Source organism: Ochlerotatus camptorhynchus, unplaced genomic scaffold (genome assembly GCF_037179485.1).
Source record: "Ochlerotatus camptorhynchus isolate MF236.1 unplaced genomic scaffold, CSIRO-AGI_Acam_v1.1 ptg000070l, whole genome shotgun sequence".
Classification (NCBI taxonomy): Eukaryota; Metazoa; Arthropoda; class Insecta; order Diptera; family Culicidae; genus Ochlerotatus; species Ochlerotatus camptorhynchus.
In genome coordinates, this window is record NW_027040560.1 from 7,452,618 (window position 1) to 7,472,795 (window position 20,178).

A 20,178-nucleotide genomic window follows, 5' to 3' on the forward strand; every position below is an offset into this window, starting at 1 on the left:
CTAGGTATACGCATTTTTATGGGGTCCTGAATTTGGCCCTAAGTTTTACTAAACATGAAATTCAAAATTTGTACATAGGAACGAAAGAATAGGTTACTTTAACTGTATTTTAAATCAATATTATGACAAATGCATGAGAACTTCACTGAACAGCTTAACGTAGTCTACGTCAACCAAGCGGTCGTGTCTTGTACACAGCCTTGTACACAGGTCGTGTCTTGTACACAGCCCCCCCTTCTTCTGCGTTGCTTCGTACTCGTACTCAACGAAGTTAGCAATCTCGTCCATGTTGGGCCTTGATCTCCCATCTTACTAGGCAAAACACAAAGTTTGCTTTAATTCAACCATAATTGTCGTACAAAGAGCACTGACCGAGCTGCAGGCAATTAATAAAGCGCACGAAAACAATACCGTGATCGAGTAAACAACCGTCCATAGCGTGATGGACACCGAGTGAACAAGTGTTGTTGTGTCCACTACCAAAAGTAAGCTCAACAAATACCATTCAGAGCTTAACAGAATGCAACAATTTTTCTTTTTTCTTTATTTTTGTGATTTTTAGCCGTAGGCTAGTTCATCACATTTGATAGTAGAAGGTCAGGCTTAGGGCCTCTAAGGAAACGTTCCAGTCTAACATTAACGTAACGTAAAACTGGCTCTGAGACAACATTTAAAAAAAAGCTTAATGTAAAATGGGAGTTACATCGGGACTGTGGTGAGGAATGGATGCGCGAACAAGGTAGAGCTCCACCGTAAGAGACAGTGCCCCAGTCCGGCAGAGATAACCCGACGGCAGAAAAATAGGAAGGTGGAAGAACACGGACAGCGCAGCCAACGACGAGAGTGCTAGATTTGGTTGTACAGGTGGGCGTCCTTCAAGAAAGCAATCAGCGCAGCCAGCGTCGAGGGGTCGTTGCCAAGTAGCTCCCTGATGTTCTCTGGGAGTCGGTGTTGTTCGCGTAGCCTCTGAAACTCTGGGCAGACACACAGCACGTGTTCCACCGAGGCAGGGATGCTGCAGATTGGACAAACCTTGTTGAAGGGTGTCCCACCAAAATTGTGGGAAATCCTCGCATGGCCGGTCCGGAGTCTTGAAATGTTCCGTTGGTCCTTGTACTTGTGGCTGTCTAGCCAGGGTCGTACGGTTTCTTTGACCTTTCTCTGGAAAGTGGTCCTCGACTGAAACCATTCCTCCTGCCAGGCTTCCTTGATAATATTCGCGATCCAACGCTTGACGTCTAGGAGTGGTACGTTCCTGGTGAAGCGGGGACCAGATGGACTGGATCCCGCCAGCCTGTCCGCAGCCTCATTTCCAGGAACACCGCAGTGCCCGGGAATCCACGTAAAAACGGTTGAGGGTGGAGCATATCGTGTAATGCCTTGTATCCAGAGGTGGCTCGGGGCTTCGGCTTCCAGCGCCTGGATCATGCTGTGTGAGTCCGTTAGCACAAGGATCGGTTGATCTGCAGGAGTGATGGCTGCATCAAGAATAGCAGTGGCTTCTGCGGAAAAAACGGAACACTCCTCCGGTAGACTTTGACTTGTTGCGGAGTTTGGTCCTGCCACTCTGAGTCCCACTCCAGCCCGTGATCGCGATCCGTCCGTAAAGCGATGAACGTGCCCCGGATAGACCGACCCAAGAAGTTCTGCAACTGAGCGCCTCAACGCTACAGAGTTATCTCCGGCTTGGAATCCTCTTTTAATCCGCTTATCTATTTTGATAACGTTAGATCGCCAACTTTTCTCTCCATGCCAGTGGACCCTGGCCACCGGGGGGAGGTCAAGGTTGGCTGCAGTGCGGAGGGCTCTGTTCCCCTCGTTGAGGAGAAAGACCCTATCATTCCCGGATGTCTTAGCAGCAAGGGCAGTGGCTTTCGTAGCAGTAACTGCAGCAGATCGATTACGGAAAGGGAGGACTCCGATTTCCGCACAAGCAGCGTCTGCAGGCGTTGAAGGTAGAAGACCGGATACGATGCGTACGTAAGTATTGTATACCGGAGCGAGGATGCGGTTCAGCTTCTCGGTGGCTAAGCAGGTAATTTCAATGCCGTAGAAAAGTCGACTGTCGATAACAGCCCGGGCGACACGAAGGCGGATCTCGCGGTTACTGGAGCGGTGCGGGCGGGAGATTGTCCTGACGATGTTGATGCGGCTACGACAGTTTTCTTTCACCGATCTGAAGTGCTGGTCGAAACTTAGAGTCCGATCCAGAACTACGCCCAGAACACGTACTGTTTTCTTAAGCGGAATTGGATGGTCCTGGATGGTGATCGGTGGTCCCCGAATCAGATGGCCCGAGTGGCAGATATAGCACCGTACACTCTTTGGATCGGAGAGCTGGAAACCTACAGAAAGCGCCCACCTGCTGACGGCGGAGACAGCTGCTTGGGCAATATTCCTGGTCCGTTTAGTCGTTCGTCCCGTTACGACGATGAGTATGTCATCGGCATAGACGATTACGTGCACATTTTTGGGCAGTCGGCTGAACACCGCGTTCATTGCCACCAGGAATAGCGTAACCGCTATGACTGGAAGGTACGATAAAGGAGGAAATTCCGTACAAAGTGCGTGATGTGGCCCCAGCCGATGAGCTGCCGGATGACGCCAGGCGTCCACGTCCTGTTGAACGCCTTTGAAATATCAAGGGATACTAACTCCGCATGGTGACCGTTGTCCTGGGCTTCCTTGAGTACATTCCCGAGGGCTGCAAAGTAAGTGGAGGAGCCATGTCCTTACCGGAATGCATGCTGCCGTTCGTCAAGGAGACTGTTAGACTCCAGAAACTGCCTAAGTCGACGATTTACCATTCTCTCCATCACTTTTGCCGCGCAGCAAGTGAGCGCAATCGGCCTAAAGGAGGAGGCTTCTCCATTCGCCGCGTTGTTCTTCGGAATGGGCACTACCAGGCTTTGTTTCCAGAGGTCCGGATACGCGTCAGTGAGCCATAGGTCGTTGAAGAGGGCGAGTAGCCTCGTTTTTTTCCGTCGAGGGAGAGGTTTTTTACACCGGGCATCCAATGTTAAAAAAAAACCTCTCCCTCGACGGCAAAACGAGGCTACTCGCCCTCTTCAACGACCTATGGCTCACTGACTCGTATCCGGACCTCTGGAAGCAATGCAACAAATGTTAACGTAAATAGATGATCTGATATTCATGATTTGTTAATATTTTTGAAAATTACTTGTTGCCAATTATAATTTGTCGAAATATCTTAGATAACTTTTAAACTTCTGTGCAGTGCATAAACTTTTCATAATCTATAAATTTTTGTTAGCGCATGTCAATTCTTTTAAGTAGGGTGGGTGAGCCAGTAGTGGAGGTACTAAGCCAATTTATCAATTAAAAAATAAATATACGATGTACACACAATTGTTATACGTCAATCTATAGCTTTCAACCTCTATTTTGATAGAAAAATATTACAAGATCGTCCTCCATTAATAGGAACACTGTTCCAGTAGTTGTGATAGTTGCTAACTCTGGTTCCTATAATAGTGGAATGCGTTGGTTTCTTATGGGTTCCACTATTATAGGAACACTACCACAACTATAGGTGTAAAGGAGTGAAAATCTTAAGGAAAATTAATTATTTTCCGTCCCTTTTGGGCATATTTTAATTTTGAAATATGCAAATATGCTTTATTTTAGGAGAGCTATCTTATCCGGATCCTCCTCACTATTCCGGCACAACCTCCATACCGCAACTATAGGTACACCACTATAACAGGCTAGCTCTAAATCACGTTTTTCAGTGTTGCCACCATACAAAAGTTTTTTGTAACAACCATGGCTATCATTTGGAGGGTGAGCCCCCAGGTTTCCAGACAAAGTGTTATTTTGGTCCACCCTATTGGGCATGCAGCGTGCTTCAAAAGATGGAAGAGGTAATATTTTTTAATGGAAATATTGACAAAACTTCTGTCGTGTGGGGTGCATTTATGACTAACCCAATGGAAGCATCGGACCATGCCCGGATGTTACCAAATGTGGCCTTACAGATGAAACATTATCACCAATGGATTAGTCATTGAACGCTGATGCTGTTTGATGCGACGCATGGCCATTTTTACTATTATTCAAGTTCTTGCCTTTTCCCCGGGGATTGCCGGAACAAGTCCGAATTTGACAGAGACTTATTGTTTACAATAATGGATTGGTCTTTGTATTCTAATGCAATGTGAGTTGTGTCGCATCGATTTAGGTACTATTCAAGTTTTGGTCGTTTACCCAGGGGCACCCGGAACAAGTTCAAAGCATTTCTGAATGTGACCAAATGTCTAAATTAAAATTTTTCCCAACAGCTGCAGCAGCTATTAGCATAAAAATCCCATGTAGTTCGAAATTTCACAAGAAATTGTATTTTTTATGCGAATAGTGGCAGTGTACCGGTTAATGTGACCGTCGTTCAACTTCCCAAAAAATTAGAAAAATAATGTTAGCATTTTATGAATTAAATTGATACATGGCTATACTGCCGTTATACGCATAAGAGTCCCACGGTGCATAAAGATTGCATAGAACGTGCGTATGCGTATGCGTAAAGGGTGATACGGTCAAAATTTGGTCAAGGGAAAACGCGTGTAAATCGGTGAAATCGTTTATTTAAAAAATCAAATTAAATTTCTTTTTCAAGTTCAATTAGTATAAAATTCAGGAAAAATATTCAGTTAGGCTTCCGCTTTTCCAAATCCGAATTGCCGGGCCTTACGCTTGACCCCTGCCATCAGATTTTGTACAGCCACCTTGTCCACCTTCTTCGCCGCAGAAAGCCAGTTTGCCTTGAACTGCTGCTCACCCTTAGCAGTTTTTTGGTCTTCTTTAGGTTCCGCTTGACAATAGCCCAGTATTTCTCAATTGGGCGGAGCTCTGGCGTGTTGGGAGGGTTCTTGTCCTTGGGAACCACCTGCACGTTGTTGGCGGCGTACCACTCCATGGCCTTTTTACCGTAATGGCAAGATGCCAAATCCGGCCAAAACAGTACGGAACAACCGTGTTTCTTCAGGAAAGGCAGCAGACGTTTATTCAAACACTCTTTCACGTAAATTTCTTGGTTGATAGTCCCGGAAGCTATGAAAATGCTGCTTTTCAAGCCACAGGTACAGATGGCTTGCCAAACCAGATATTTCTTTGCGAACTTTGACAGTTTCATGTGCTTGAAAACATTTGCTACCTTTCCCCTTCCTTTTGCCGTATAAAACTCCTGTCCCGGAAGCTGCTTGTAGTCGGCTTTGACGTAGGTTTCGTCGTCCATTACCACGCAGTCAAACTTCGTCAGCATCGTCGTGTACAGCCTCCGGGATCGCGCTTTGGCCGTCGTATTTTGTTTATCATCGCGATTTGGAGTCACTACCTTCTTGTAAGTCGATAGTCCGGCTCGTTTTTTGGCTCGATGCACGGTTGTAGACGATAAACCCAGCTTATTTGCGGCATCTCGGAGAGAGAGGTTAGGGTTTTGCTTGAAACTACCGGCAACTCTCTTTGTCGTCTCAGCGGCTTCCGGTTTTCGATTTCCCCCCGATCCAGACTTCCTGGCTGTCGACAAACGTTCCCCAAACACTTTAATTACATTTGTAACGGTTGATTTGGCAACTTTTAGCGATTTTGCCAACTTTGCGTGCGAGTAGCTCGGATTTTCGCGATGCGCGAGCAAAATTTTGATACGCTGCTCTTCTTGCTTGGACGGCATTTTGACAACTGAAGAGTGAATTCCAAAATCAAAATAGGAGCAACATTCTACACACACACACCTTCAAAATGAGGGGTGTTCAGGTTTTTTAAATGCAAAATTGAAAGAAATACGTCAAGTTGATATTGACCAAATTTTGACCGTATCACCCTTTATAACGGCAGTATACTTAAGAACTAGAAAACCATCTTGTAAAGGACTTGCACGGAAATATTAATTCTGAAAATATGGCTTGATTGTCAGCCTGTTGTTAGAATTACCCTCACGTTTCTCGTAAGAAACATACACGCAAATTCCCCTTTATTGAATACTCTGAGCCACAAAAGTTATTCCATAAGATATTTTCAGAATACAGTTCTTTCTGGATAGATGCAGCAGTGAGTATTTCGCTAAAATCCTGGTCTTAAGGGTTCATCAACAAAGACAAATATTCTCTACCCGGCGCCCATACCCCCTCCACCCTCCATTCTACTCACCTATAACGGTAACGTTTGCCATAGTCTTATGAATGGTGGTAGAGACACCTCCCCCGCCGCTGCCACCGCCGCCGCCGCCGCCGCCCATCGTCGTCGTCATTGCAGCCGCCCCAGCCCCATTGCCATTGCTGCCGGCCTGCGGATGCTGTTGCATCCCAGGCCGGTGGCACGTATCGCCTACGTACACTTGCACCTGGTTTCCCTCGATTGGCACGTAGCTGATGCAGACGCCATGCTGCGAACTGAGATGCTTCGCAATGATGAACGTCGTCTGGTTCTCCTGCCAGTGGCCATGGCAGGTGTACGCTAGCGTGGGTAAAAAAGAGACAACATCAATCAACACCAACGACAGATAAACCATATGTGCATCACTGAACTTACTTTCCTCTTCGTCGTTTTTACATTTTGGCTTAACTTCTATTACAGTGTTTTCATTACATCCTATGAATAAACGTCTGTTGGTATTGTGATTAATATTACATCCCATCGTTTCTCTACGAGCTCGGGTAGATTCTGTGAAATAATGTCGCAACGTTAACAATTAGATTAGTCCCACTAACCAACGGCACCCGCACGCGAACTCACCTAAACTGTAAAAGTCTTGTGTGACATTATCACTAGGCTGCGTCGCAGCTGTCCGCCTCATACGTGAGAAGGCTTTTCGCTTCTCCTGGTTGTAGTAGTAGCCGTCCGCACTTTCCTGGTTCCGGAAGCTGACCACCTCCCGATGCCGGTGCATTCGGCTTTTGTTGTTGTGATTTCGTTTGTGCCTTGAAATCGTCGATGAAGGAATGAGGAAACCTTTAATTGAGTAGTATCCTTCCATTGGACAGATCTGTGTCTCTGGGTTATTAGCTGTTCGACGGCATCAAGAAAATGGATATACATTTGATTAGTTTAAATTGAAATTTTATAACCACTGTGAGTGCAGCTCAATTACCTAATAAAGTAACAAACGGAGTCCGATGCACGTCGAAATTGTCAGTCGTACACGCATCCTCTAATCTAGCTGCGGGTGTTCCCATTTGTAGCTCAGCTACGTGAGTATCTCGTCGATAGAACATCACACACATGTATCCAGAAGTGCTGCTCCGGGAAAAGAAAAGGAAGAAGAAGAGGAACAATCAATCGTCAATTAAGTCTAATTGAGCTGAGATTCTTGTTTCATGCCGTCCACACTCACCATCCAGTCGTGTGATGAACGACGGCCATCATCTCCGTGGTCGTCTGCTTGTTGATCTGTTCGCACAGTGCCCGTGCTTCCATGTAGCCACTTGGCTTTACAATATGCAACGATCCATCACTGGTAAAGTAACAATCAATTAACCAATTGCTTCACTGTAAACGAAGCGATACTGTGTGACGCAATCCACTTACCTAGGATGGAATATGAAGTTGGCATTTCCCATCAGCGCATGCCAATGGCGGGGGCCTTTGAACCACGCGGGAAAATCGCACCGTTCCGTCATCGGAGCTCGCTTCAGGGTCATGATACGCGAACCGACCTCGGCACTCTCCAGCCCGTTGCAGGTGGCATCACCCGACTGGGCCAGCTTGTACTCAGCATCGGCATTCGCTGCTCCTGATTTAGTTAATCAAAAATTCAAACATCTCCACAAACCCGCAATATACGACTATGGCTGACAATTACCTGATCCGCTGATCTTCTCGTACACGAAACACCTATAGCGATCCTCGTTCGAGATGGCGTGATGGTGCGAAACTAGTCCTACGAGATATCGAGAGTTGCCATCCTTCCATCCCGCTAGGCAGGTCAGTTCTTCCACTGGAAGCGCACAAATAAGAACCATTAGAGCGTTGCTGTAAATTCCGGCGATTTTTTTTTTTTTAATTCTTTATTTAAGAGATTTTTAGCCTTAGGCTAGTTCATCTCTAGAAAATTCCGGCGAGATAAGTCCTATTAGTTACCTGTGCTCTCCGTACCCGGAACGTCAGGACACGCCTGGAAGTTCAGCAGCAGCCTGCTGTCTTCCGTGCACATGTCCATCTTCGAAATCGGGTTCTTGCACTCCCCATGGCCTCGGTTGTAGGTGAAGGTGAAGGAACCTGAAAGATGGCGACAGACATAAAGATGTTAAGTAATCAATAGGATCAGGAAGTGACTTTGTAAATATATTTCTGATTAATTTTAGTACTGTATGTTGGTAATATGGATGGTTGTTTTTTTTTATATATTTTGAGCAGTAGTGGAATGGGTTCTTGTTCTAATGTTCTTGATGTTTCTGGAGTTCTGAAAAAATCGAATTCTGAGAGTTCTTGGAGGCATAAAGGGCAGTAATGTTGCCAGCAGTTCGGCCTTCCTTAACTCACTCGGTAAAGGTGCAGCTACCCAGCAAAAGATTCACGGCCCGGTCTAGGATTTTTTCGAGTTTGGAAAATTTCTTGACTTCCCTGGGCATAGAGTATTTTGTATTGTACTCGCCACACAAGTATTCTAATGCAAAAATGGTACAGGCATCGAGAGGGCTCAATTAATTACTGTGGAAGTGTAATCTAGAACTCTAAGTTGAGAACACATAATAAGCTTAAATGCGATAAGCAGTAAGCTTGAAATGCAAAGAAGAAGAATAATATGTTGCCATCAGTTCTTAGGGTTGCTGAAGTTCCAGTAGGGTTCCTGGAGTTCTGAGAGTTTTTTCAGTGTTTTAGTAGTAGAATAGGTAGCAGAATTTCTTGAATTTTCTTTTCAAAGGGTTGCTGGAGATGTAAAAGTTTTGAGAGTAGCTGATTTATTTTTTAAGTTTTCAGAAGTTCGAATGGTATTCGGAGTTTGAGAAGTTCCTAGAATTATGAAAGTGGTTGCAGATCCCGGGAGTTCAGTTCTCAGAGTCGTAGAATTTTGGTATGTTTTTAGGGTATCCGAGTTTATTGAAGTTTTCAGAAATCCTAAAGGTTCCTGGACTTCCAGAAATTCCCGAAGTGTGGATGGCAAGTCTACCAGGATAACCAGGATAACCAGGATAAAATTAATATTTTTAAGTTACATCTCGACCATATTTCAGTCGTTGTTATTCCATCAAATTTATTGCAATGTAAGATGCAAAACTTTTTGTTCGTGCAGGCGACAACTACTATCTCTACCCTTAGCATATACTATTTACTGTACCAACCGATATATGTCACCACTTAGTTATGTTGTATATTGTAACTATTCGTTATTGTTTCTCTGTCATGTGCATGGTAGGACGGCTGTCTCCAGCATGGTAGGACGGCCAATAAATCGGCCGCAACGTAGAAAATCGGATCCTATCGTGCGCGATCACCAATCACGCGATCCAAGGAAATATAGATAGAAAATACAAAAACAAACAAACCGCTCCCGATGGCTTGGAAGCAGTTACTCAGAAAGTGTTCACAACATTTCGCACAGCTGTAACCTCGATCCTTCCCGAAAAGATCCCCATCTTCCGGATGGTTCTGGAAGTGCACCATCAAACGATGCAAGAATGTACGGTTGAATGATTTTTTTTCCAAGTGATGACCCTTTCATCGAATAAAATCACAGCTATGGATCGGAAACCAACTAGTGTCCGCTAACTGACAGTTTCAGTGGTTTGCAGTCGGTTCTGACGCAAGTTATTCCGATCTTCATCTATTCGCAAGGTCTGGAGAAGGCTGGTCTGTTTTCAGACTGTTTTGACAATCTTTTATGAATTTGAGAACCACGCTCACTTCACTCTTCTCCATCAGATGCTCAGTCGTTGATGGTACCCGTTCCACCGGACGTGCTGCATCTTCTAAAGAACTAAATTTTACTGAAGTCGACTTCCCTTCGGTCGTTAGCATCGCTTGAATTTTTCCTCCAACTTCGTTTATCCTTCGAGATATATACTTGTCATAAATTTGGTTTTTATTCACTATGAGGATCCATCCTTGAAGTTCAATTTGTAAACAGAGGAGATTTTATGATACACTTTTAAAAGCCTAAAAGGCAACAAGATATGCATTTTACTCTCATTTAAAACCGAATGGTTTTATGATTGCTTTTATAATGATAGAACAGGTTTATAGAGTATTTTATCAATACATTAATAAAAAAATTGCTAATGAAGTTTATGATTGATTTTTAGAACAGTTTTATGGTGTGATTGAGAACTACTTTAAATTTAATTTTAAAACAAGACAGTTTTTGACTTTTTAAAACAGCAAAAAGGTGAACTACTAAGCAGGAACGTTTTACAATGTGCAATGCTGTATATAAACTTAATGGATTATTCATTGCCATTATAAAACCATCGTAAATCAGAGTGGATGCCAAATGATTGCATAATTGTTACTAGGGTAGGTTGTCTACCTCGAGCCGGAAGGGAATCTTATAGTTCATATCTGACTCCACGATGCTCAGCACAAGACTAAATAATGTGAACTGCGTCCTGGTAACCTTGTCCACATTCACAGAGATTGCTGTCCCCCAGCCCAACACGGAACAAGTGAGCGTTTAACGAATATTTAGTGATTGGACATGAGGCGAGACATCACACGAATGAAGTCTCGACCTACCTCCAACCCTTTGAACTAAGGATACTTCGAAACCTTAGGGATGATCGAATACAGTCATCGTCCCAAACTCCCTTCACTCCATTTATTTTGCCAGCTGGCGAGCGACTGTTGACGATAAATGAAGAAAAATTCGTTGAAGGCGATTTGTCGATCGTAAATATCGCCTGCCCACCTTTGCAAGTGAGTGCCCGGAATCGAGCAATGAGATGGGACCCATGCAAAGGTGATGACAAAAGATCTTAAAGATAATGCACCTAGAAGACCTCGTATTTTCATGAGCAAATACGAGGAGTGCTTTACCGGCCTCATGGAGCGAAAAGCCTCGACAGAACTGAGACTATTCGTAAAAAATAAAATAATGATCTGGTGCAAGTGAGGCGATAGTTTCTAGCGTATTATGTATTGCCGCTAGCTCAGCAACATATACGGAACAAGGAGCTTGAAACATTCGAGAGGCGCTATGAATGACCGATCTGTGAAGAACGATCTTGCGGAATCAACTTGGCCAAACTTTTCAGCGAAAATTGACGGAGCAATCATGGAACGATGATGCTCTGGGATTCCGCGAATATCTTGCGTCATGGGTAAATCAAAATGAACAGAATTGCCGAACACGATAGAGATTATGCTGCGAAGGACTGAAATCCTGTGTTATGTACACGTAGTACAATGACATAAAACGAGTTTGAGGGTTTAGCTCAGGAAGCTTATCAAAGTTTGCAATCACCAAAGGGTTCATAATTTCACCACGGGTGAGGAGCCTGAGGGACGAAACCCGATCAGAGAGTGGTAACATGTCGAGTGCATGCATCCTAACGCGATACTGGATCCGTTCCAGTTTGATGATGTGCGTTTCAGCCGCCGACTGGAAGCGACGTTAGAAGATCTTACGGATGGGATCCCCACCACGTTCCGGTAATTGTACGGAGAAAATTGATTCTTTGTTGACATTTCAACTTCAGATACTCAATGTAAGATCTCCAGGTGTATTTAGAATCGAACCATACCCCAAGATACTTGAAGGGCATAGACTGAGTGATCGGTTCACTCAAAATTTTAAGCTTCGGTTGTGCTGGGCTATGCTTTCTAGAAAAAAAAAACGATCAACTCAGTTTTCTCCGTGGAGAATTCGATACCTAGCTGAATAGCTCAAGTAGACAAATTGTCTAAGGTATCCTGCAACGACCCCTTTGGGCCCTGTGACAGACACTATGCCGTATGTTGTCTCAACGTGCAGTTGTCACCAAGACAATTATCAATTTCTCTGACGTAGAAACTAAACAAAAGGGCTTAAACATGAGCCCTGGGGAGACCCAAGTAGCAAAATCGTGAAGCTGTAGAGTTGTAGCTCATATGTTTCTCTGACAGCAAATTGAGCATGAGCATGAGCATGAGCATTGACGACCATACATTTCAGTAGTTACTACTCCGTGATTGACCAGATTTAGCGAAATTTGCACAAAGAACCATATGAATGGGGCTTGGGACTAGCAATCCATTCTCAGTGTACAAAATATCATGACACTCACGTGACACTCGTCTTCGCACCAACCGACTATCGCTGATAGATCGTTTTGTCACGCAGTGAGAGTTAGAGCCATGGCAAACAACAATAACAATGGTCGCTGCTCACAAGCAAAACACTACACTCGCTGCTGATGATGAAAAGCACAACGAAAACAGTGAAGACTTCTGCAGTACGATCATGAGGAAAAGCGAAACGACAGAAGAAAATGAAAATAATGCCTACGCATTCCAAGTTCGTCTCGGCAGGCGCGACTGTGTGAGTTACAAACAAAGCAGGCAACATGAAACGGAAGCTGTTGGGCTCACTCACCAAGCCACTCAAATAAGCAAGCAAAGCAGCAACTGCTTGAAAACGAGCACAGATGAGTGTCGTGATTGTCGGGAATGACCAGATCGGTGATGGATCACAACAGAAGACGACATTCACCAGTTGCTTTTTACTTCTTTCGTCAACTTGATGCATGGTCATGGAGAGAGCTTCGACGAGCACATTGATAGGAATGTGCAAAGCGTTACTACCATCAGCTGTTTGGCGATCGTGATTGTGATAGGTCGCAACTCTGGCCCACGTCCTTACGGTCATCGGGGAGCTACTAGAGACCGAGTATACCTCTGCATCTTCACGGTTGTTACGGGAAGGACGTTTTTGTAAGTGAGAAGGGTAAATTAGATCTGGATTAACATTGAAAAGTGATGCGATCTTTTAAAACCTGTTAAGCAAATGACGTGACCCTATCAACTTAGTAATGTTTATTTGTATTTATTTATTTGTATATTGAAAAATTCAACTGACAATTATTGTCTAAATGAATAAAACTTAAGCTAAATAGTTACGGTCAACGGTACGTAAAAGGCCAAGTAACCGATGACGAAACACGTCAGCTGATACATTGAAGTCGAACATATGAAAGAAGCTCGAATTGGCTCGTGTTGTGAACAGAAAGTTGCGTTGACGAAGAGGTCTCTCAGGGGCATACATATTTAGCTGAGCCAGCAGTGTTGGACAGACAATGTCACCCGTAAGCAGCTTTCCAGCGCACGTAGCTTGAGCGACCGTCCGTCTCACCTCTAATGGTTCGATTCCCAGGAGATGGCAACGCTCCTCGTACGGTGGCAAGTTTATTGGGTCACGCCAGTTGAGGAAACGAAGAGCATATCTCACAAACTTGCGTTGAACGGATTCAATTCTAGTGATCCAGCTAGCATGGAAAGGGCACCAAACAACTAAACCTGACTCCAATAAGGATCGCACAAGCAAGCTGTGTGACCTGAGGCATAGCGGGTCACGGAACTCGTCGGCAATTTTGAAAATAAAGCCCAATTGTCGATTAGCTCTGCAGATGATGTCATTGTAGTGGATTCTGAAAGTGAGTCTGCAGGTAACGCCGAGATCCTTTATGTGCTCTACACGAGCAAGACAGCGTCCGTAGAGAACATAGTCAAACATGATTGGTTCGATTTTTCGGTAATAGGAAATAATGTTACAGTTTTCGATGCTTAGACTCATCAAATTTCTTGAGCACACGTCAGCAAAAATACCTAAAATATTTTGGAGATCCCAACAGTCCGAGATACTTTTAATAATTTTGTAGATTTTCGTATCGTCTGTCGACGTCGTTTAAAAAGATCGAAAACAGCAGCGGCCCTAGGTTACTGCCTTGCGGAACTCCCGAGTTGTTTGAGAAAACATCCAATTCCGACGCGCCATTCTTAATCCGTACATAGCGATTCACCAAGTAAAATCTGAACCAATCCACAGCCGTTGACGAGACGCCAAGTATCTCCAGCTTGGCAAGCAAGATATTATGGTCCACCGTGTCAAATGCAGCTTTTTGATCCATATACGCAGCATCGACTTGCCATCCTGAATCCATGCATCGCAAACAGTTAGAAGTAAACTGCACCAGGTATAATTTTTGCTTTTTTTAAATTTTCGATTTAGGTTAGCGACTGAAAGTCAATTTTTATTTGTTATATGCGACAGTTAGAAGATACTGAGAGGTTAGCACATATCATCGGCAAGAGACGTGCGTGTGAGAAAATTTGCGAAAAAATCTAAGGGCACCGGTGGGATTCGAACCCACAATTCCCATTCAGTACACGGGTGCATTGCCAATTATACAACGGTGGACCTATGGTCTACGGATGTATTTGGCTAATGACATATGAGTTTCGAATCCGTTTCCCTCCCTTAGTCTTTTTGCGCAAGCGTTCTCAATACACAACAATCGTCTATTACCGACGATATGTGCTTGTACCGCAACCACTCAGTATCGGTCGATGTGAACAAACACAACTCGTCTCTGTTCTACATCACACATGTTGGATACGGGATGTCCAATGCAGTATGAATATTTTTTGCAACAGAGCATCATTTATGATAATCTCGAACAGTTTTGAGCAGGCGGTGATTCCACGATAATTTGTGACATTCCGTTCATCTCCTTTTTTTGTAGACTGGGAACAGACAAGAAAGTTTCCAGCGGCAGGGGAACTCACATTGCTGTGCCGAGAGATTGAATAGCCTCGCAATGTTTTAGAACTGATGACGGAATGCCGTCAGGTCCGGCGGCAAACGAGAGCACAACTGAAGTGTTGCGGCTATCACCATGTCTTCCAATGTAAAGAGGCTTGAGTTTTGACCCACGATCTTCTGCTCAGTAAGCAAAAACGGTCGCTCTAAGGCCGCCGTGCCCCTTATATCACAACAAGCTACGACCGACGATCGTTCATTATCGGTTACAAGAAGGTATTACAATAAAATGAAGCCATCCAAAGTAGTTAACAATGTCTTCCGAACCGATTCAGGCGTACGTCACATTTGTCTAAATATACTTATTACTTTACTGAATCGTTCCTCCAATTTCTGTTATTAACGATTTTCTACAATAGAGGCCTGTATATATAAACTAAGTAATGTAATGAGGCTTGGGTTTTAACCCATGATCTTCTACTCATTAAGCGAAAACAGTTGCTCTATAGCCACCGTGCCCCTTACATTGCGATAATCTACGACCGACTCAACAAAAAGTTATTCAAATGAAGCGACGTCTCTGAAAGCAGCCAATAATGTCTTCCAAACTGGATCACGCATACACCCTCTCCGAAATTCATGGTTTAAACTATTCACGTGGTTATTAACTGCGCTTTATGCTCTCGAAATCCAACGATGGTGGTTTATTCTGTTTTGGGAGAGCTTGGGATTAAACCCATGATATTCTGCTCATTAAGCACCTCAAAACCACAACACTCCAGGACAAAATATGATTAAGTTTTCACTTGGTATGTAATGAACAACAGAGATACGCGATTATTTATATAGTTTCAGCGGCTGATGGTTATTTTTAAATATACTAACGGTACTGCCTACGGCCACTACGACGGCGATTACGACCGCGACTACGACGGTGAATACGACGGCGCCTACATCCGGCGAGATAGCAAAATGGTGTCTTGAGCAAAGTTTTAGACAATATTAAAACAAACATTTTTGCTCAAAACGTCCACCCTCTATCTCCTATTTTTTTTTATTTTATTATAGTCACTTTAACGCTCTTGGGTCATTCGTGACTTGTCCGGGGGTGAGATTTGAACTCGTGACTTTGGCGTGGAAGATATGGATGCTAACCATTACGCCGGGGTCGCCCCCCTCTATCTCTTATGTTTACAGATATATGTCATTTTTTTTTGGTAAGAGCCTTCAGAAAATCAATTTTTGCAAATAACTTTTCAGGAAGCAATTTTTTGACATTAGTATGTTCTACACTAATGTTTGTATTGGGAAGCAAGTCGCTATCTCCAACATTTCTTGAGATATTTAAGGTTTTGTTCCAAAATTAGCATTATTTCCAAGGCCAATAGCTCGAAGTCGGGCAAAAAACATTTTAAAGTATACTTAAAATGCTGCCCAATGCATACCAAATCATTAGTCTTCTTTAGTATTCTCTGCTGATCTGCTTATTACCAAACTATAGTAAACCGTGTACAGATAATCGTTTTCTTGCATTTATACATAGAGGCTCCTTCATACGTCACTTACTATTGGTGTTGAAGGAAGAAAATTTTAATTCGGTTAAATCGAAGTAGGCGTGCAAAAATGAGTAGGCATTGCAAAGCCGCGTGTGGTAAAAGTTTTGATTCCAAATTCTAAATTGTAGTGAGCGGTTGACATGACAAGAAAGTGATTCGTAGTGTCAATTGTAGTGATTGGTTGACTGAATAAACAGTGGTTCTTGTGGCAGGTGAGTCCCGGTGTCTATTGTAGTTTTAAAAAATGACTGAACTACGATTGGTCTCTGTTTCTCCCGGTAGGTGATTTACAGTGTCGGTAGTACACGAGTAGCACACTTTCATCACAATAAGTTACAGCAACTTGTTTATGACTGACATAAGTCGTATATAAGTTTCTACAATTGATTTGTGACAAGCGTGTTACTAGGGGAAGTCGTATAACAATGTACAGACAGTACCGTAAATTGATACAGTTTAAGTAAAAATCGCATATAAGAATGACATACATTATGTTTAAGTTAAATCGTATAGAATGCAAATTTCCTACTTATATGCGATGACTCATTTTTCCGTCGTTCTGTATCACAAATTAAATCGGATTACATCGTAAGACTTTACAAAATGAATTTGTTATTACAGATTAAATCGCATATGACGTTAAATCAACTCCTTTAAAATTAAATTAAAATATGCACGTATATGGCCTTTACTTTTGTACGTATAAGCCATTTATTTGCATTCTATACGAATTGTTTGTTTGTATATATGTTTGTATATCACGAAAACAACTTTGAATATACGTGCATTCTGGTTGTCTGGGTAGTGACCGATTGATTGAACGAACAGTGGTCCTTGTTCTTCCCGGAATGTGATTCTCGGTGTTTGTTGTAGTAACCGGTTAACTGAACGAACACTAGTCCTTGTTCCTTCCACTATTTGAGTCCCGATGTCTGTAGCAATGTGTCATTGGCTTTCGAACGTGAGCGGTTGTATATAATTACGATAATGAGCTTTGAAATATCTTTTTTGGTTGCATCAGGTAAGTGCAATTTGTTTTGATCACTATTTGAAACGTGTTCGGATCGCATAAAACAAACCGTTCTTGAATCAACCTTTTCTTGCAGGTAGATCAAACTGCAATTTTATGAGAAATTCATTGGAGTTAGTACAGTATTTTCATGAGTTTTAGTGTTAGTATTACTCAAAATTTTAGTTAGTGTTCCTCATCTAAACTTTCCTTGTATTTCCAATCTCGCTTCCAATACTATGCCTGTCTGCCAATCTATCTTATCGAACCGTCTATCATCGACTAACCTGCTCTTTGTGTCGTAAAAAACTGTAATTTAATTCTTTCGTTCTAAATGTGTTTCAATTTTTGTATGTTGAACTAACCTGGTGTTTTAACTTTGCGGTCGTTTAATTATTTTACCTTCTCAGAAAAACGCACCGAAATTTCACTCTTTTTCTAACAAACACGCTCTAAATCTCAATCTACAATGAACTAAACTTCAACCTTTCTTTTCTATTTGTTTACTTCTCCTCTGCACGACTTCTGTCAGATCAACTTCTAACTATTTTTTTTTTTTTCTATCTCTTTCTCACCTGTCACTTCTACTTCACCTGTCACCTTGTCACGCCTCATCGGCCAAACCTCTTCTCGCCTCATCGGCCGATCGCGAGGCGGAACGGTCCGTGTTGCCAGAACAAAACGTTTGAAAATATGTGTTTTATTTTAAATATTTAGAAACTATTGAAAAAACGCGAGTTGTTTAATATTTGGAGGAGAACCACAGGGAACCAAAATAAAAATTTGGTTACGTAGCTTCTAGTTCCATCTACCGATGCATGAACCGATGGCAAAATAGAAGTAAGCGAAAATTCTGAAAGTGACGAGGAAATGGGTAACGATAAATATTTTTTTCTTTGATATTATATGAAACGGTTGATGAAATATAACTATATTCAGATATAGGTAGTAATCATTTGAGGTAGTAATGTTGTTTTTAATGTTCATAACAAATACCAACAGTAGCACAATTATACGGGAAGTCGTGACCCTATAGTTTGGTAATAAGCAGATCAGCAGAGAATACTAAAGAAGACTTATGATTTGGTATGCATTGGGCAGCATTTCAAGTATACTTTCAAATGTAATCAACCTGGTTTGTCGAAATTTGAAAAACTTTGAGCTATTGACCTTGGAAATAGTGCTAATTTTGCATCAAAACCTTGAATATCTCAAGAAATATTGAAGATAAGGACTTGCTTTGCAATACAAAACGGCTTATTAAAAAACATTAGTGTAGAAGTTATTTGCAAAAATTGATTTTCTGAAGGCTCTTACCCAAAAAATGTCATATCTCTGTGAACATAAGAGATAGAGGGTTGACGTCCTGAGCAAAAATGCCTGTTTTAATATTGTCTAAAACTTTGCTCAAGACACTATTTTGCTATCTCGACAAACAAAAAAAAAGTAAATTTTTCATCTCCCTGCTAGGTGGATTAATCGTGAAATGACTAAGCTCAAAAGAAGGGACTTTTTAAGTGCAAAAACTTCTCTGAAAACACTATATGGCTTAAATGGACCGTTTTCGCATAAACAAAAAAACGCACGTTTTGGCACTTTTAGACCACTGTGAGTTGGTGTGGAAACAAACGATCAAACTGACGTTTGTCATAAAACAGGCAGACCAGATCTTGTTACCCGATTCAGGTTTCACAACAGATTCGGCATGTGTGAATTTTTCCATCTATTCCCTTTCCCAACACAAATTTAAATCATAAGCTAACAACATCAGCCTTAGATTTCGCTTGATGGAGCCGCATAGTGCTTCTTTCAGCCACCAAACGGCTCTTTGTATCTGCTCCAGAAAAATTCAACAATTACTCGTTTTTTTGTGTATCCACAAATCATTTATACTTGCAGTCCAATACATTTGATAGTACTAGTATAGAAAGCTCGAATTCCATAAATCCTAACCCTAATTGATTCAATTTCATTCAATATTTCAGACAGCGAAACTGTTTGCCATTTCTCATATCAGTTCGCTTGCATCTGAATGCACTCTACCGAATGTGACAACAGAGTAATTTGCACGCACCCCATTCGAATCAGCAATCGAAAAATCCCGAATCGATGTTCTTCCGCTTGGATGGGCGCCAAATCGCACTGTCAAAAAGTGGAACAAGTTATCTAATTGAAATTAGGAATCATTTCCAACCCACTGCCACTACTGCTGCTAATCCTACCAATCATCCCGATTGGTTACTTTGCACAACATCAAAGCAGGTAGCTATTTATATATAGATAGTGTGGAATTGGTACTTACCCGCCAGTGGACATTTGATGGGCTCGGGGTTGATCTTGAACATACTGAAGAGTAGTGCATCGCCGGGGATCTGCTCGCAAAGGTAGTGTAACGTTTCGCGTCCCTTGCATCCCATACCTAGAACGAGTTCGCACAGGGGAAATGTTTAGCCCAAATCTTACTGATCCCAGCATCCCCCAGTATCCGTAATGCCAGAAAAAGAATAGAACGAAAATTCAGAACCAAAACTCCACCGTCCATCATCCGCTAGCTAGCATTAAAGCTCTTGCACCACAAAACACAACACAATCGCTACATCTATAACTGTGTGGTAGATCATATACATATACATAAAGAGCTAGAGAGTATAGAGAGAGAGAGAGATTCATAGATAGCACAGCACAGTGCCAAACAGTCTGTGATGCTAGCTGAATTATTCGTACTCCTTTGAGCGTTTTCCTAATTGATTTGCAGCTCCAGTTGGTGTGCGCATATCATGTATGCACACTGCCCCTGTGTCCGTATGTGTGGATGTGTGTACGGTTGAATAATTCAACTAGCAGCTAGACGACACCGAGATCAAGCAAGTATGAAATGACTAAAACGAAATATGCTGTCCTATCTGACTGGTTCACATGTTCTCCTCTCG

General features: G+C 42.6%; 1 protein-coding gene across 2 annotated transcripts in view; it reads right to left on the reverse strand.

The window, feature by feature from the left end:
• aus (argus) overlaps positions 1 to 20,178 on the reverse strand; it is a 64,677-nt gene that overhangs the window by 12,764 nt on the left and 31,735 nt on the right. For both annotated transcript variants that reach the window (XM_065217112.1, XM_065217111.1), the window contains exons 5-13: positions 19,551 to 19,667; positions 8,092 to 8,229; positions 7,814 to 7,948; positions 7,540 to 7,744; positions 7,346 to 7,465; positions 7,103 to 7,248; positions 6,748 to 7,017; positions 6,544 to 6,675; positions 6,163 to 6,468 (exon numbers count right to left, since the gene is read on the reverse strand). In XM_065217112.1, coding sequence (XP_065073184.1) covers positions 6,163 to 6,468; positions 6,544 to 6,675; positions 6,748 to 7,017; positions 7,103 to 7,248; positions 7,346 to 7,465; positions 7,540 to 7,744; positions 7,814 to 7,948; positions 8,092 to 8,229; positions 19,551 to 19,667 — 1,569 coding nt within the window. The remainder of the gene's footprint in view (positions 1 to 6,162; positions 6,469 to 6,543; positions 6,676 to 6,747; positions 7,018 to 7,102; positions 7,249 to 7,345; positions 7,466 to 7,539; positions 7,745 to 7,813; positions 7,949 to 8,091; positions 8,230 to 19,550; positions 19,668 to 20,178) is intronic.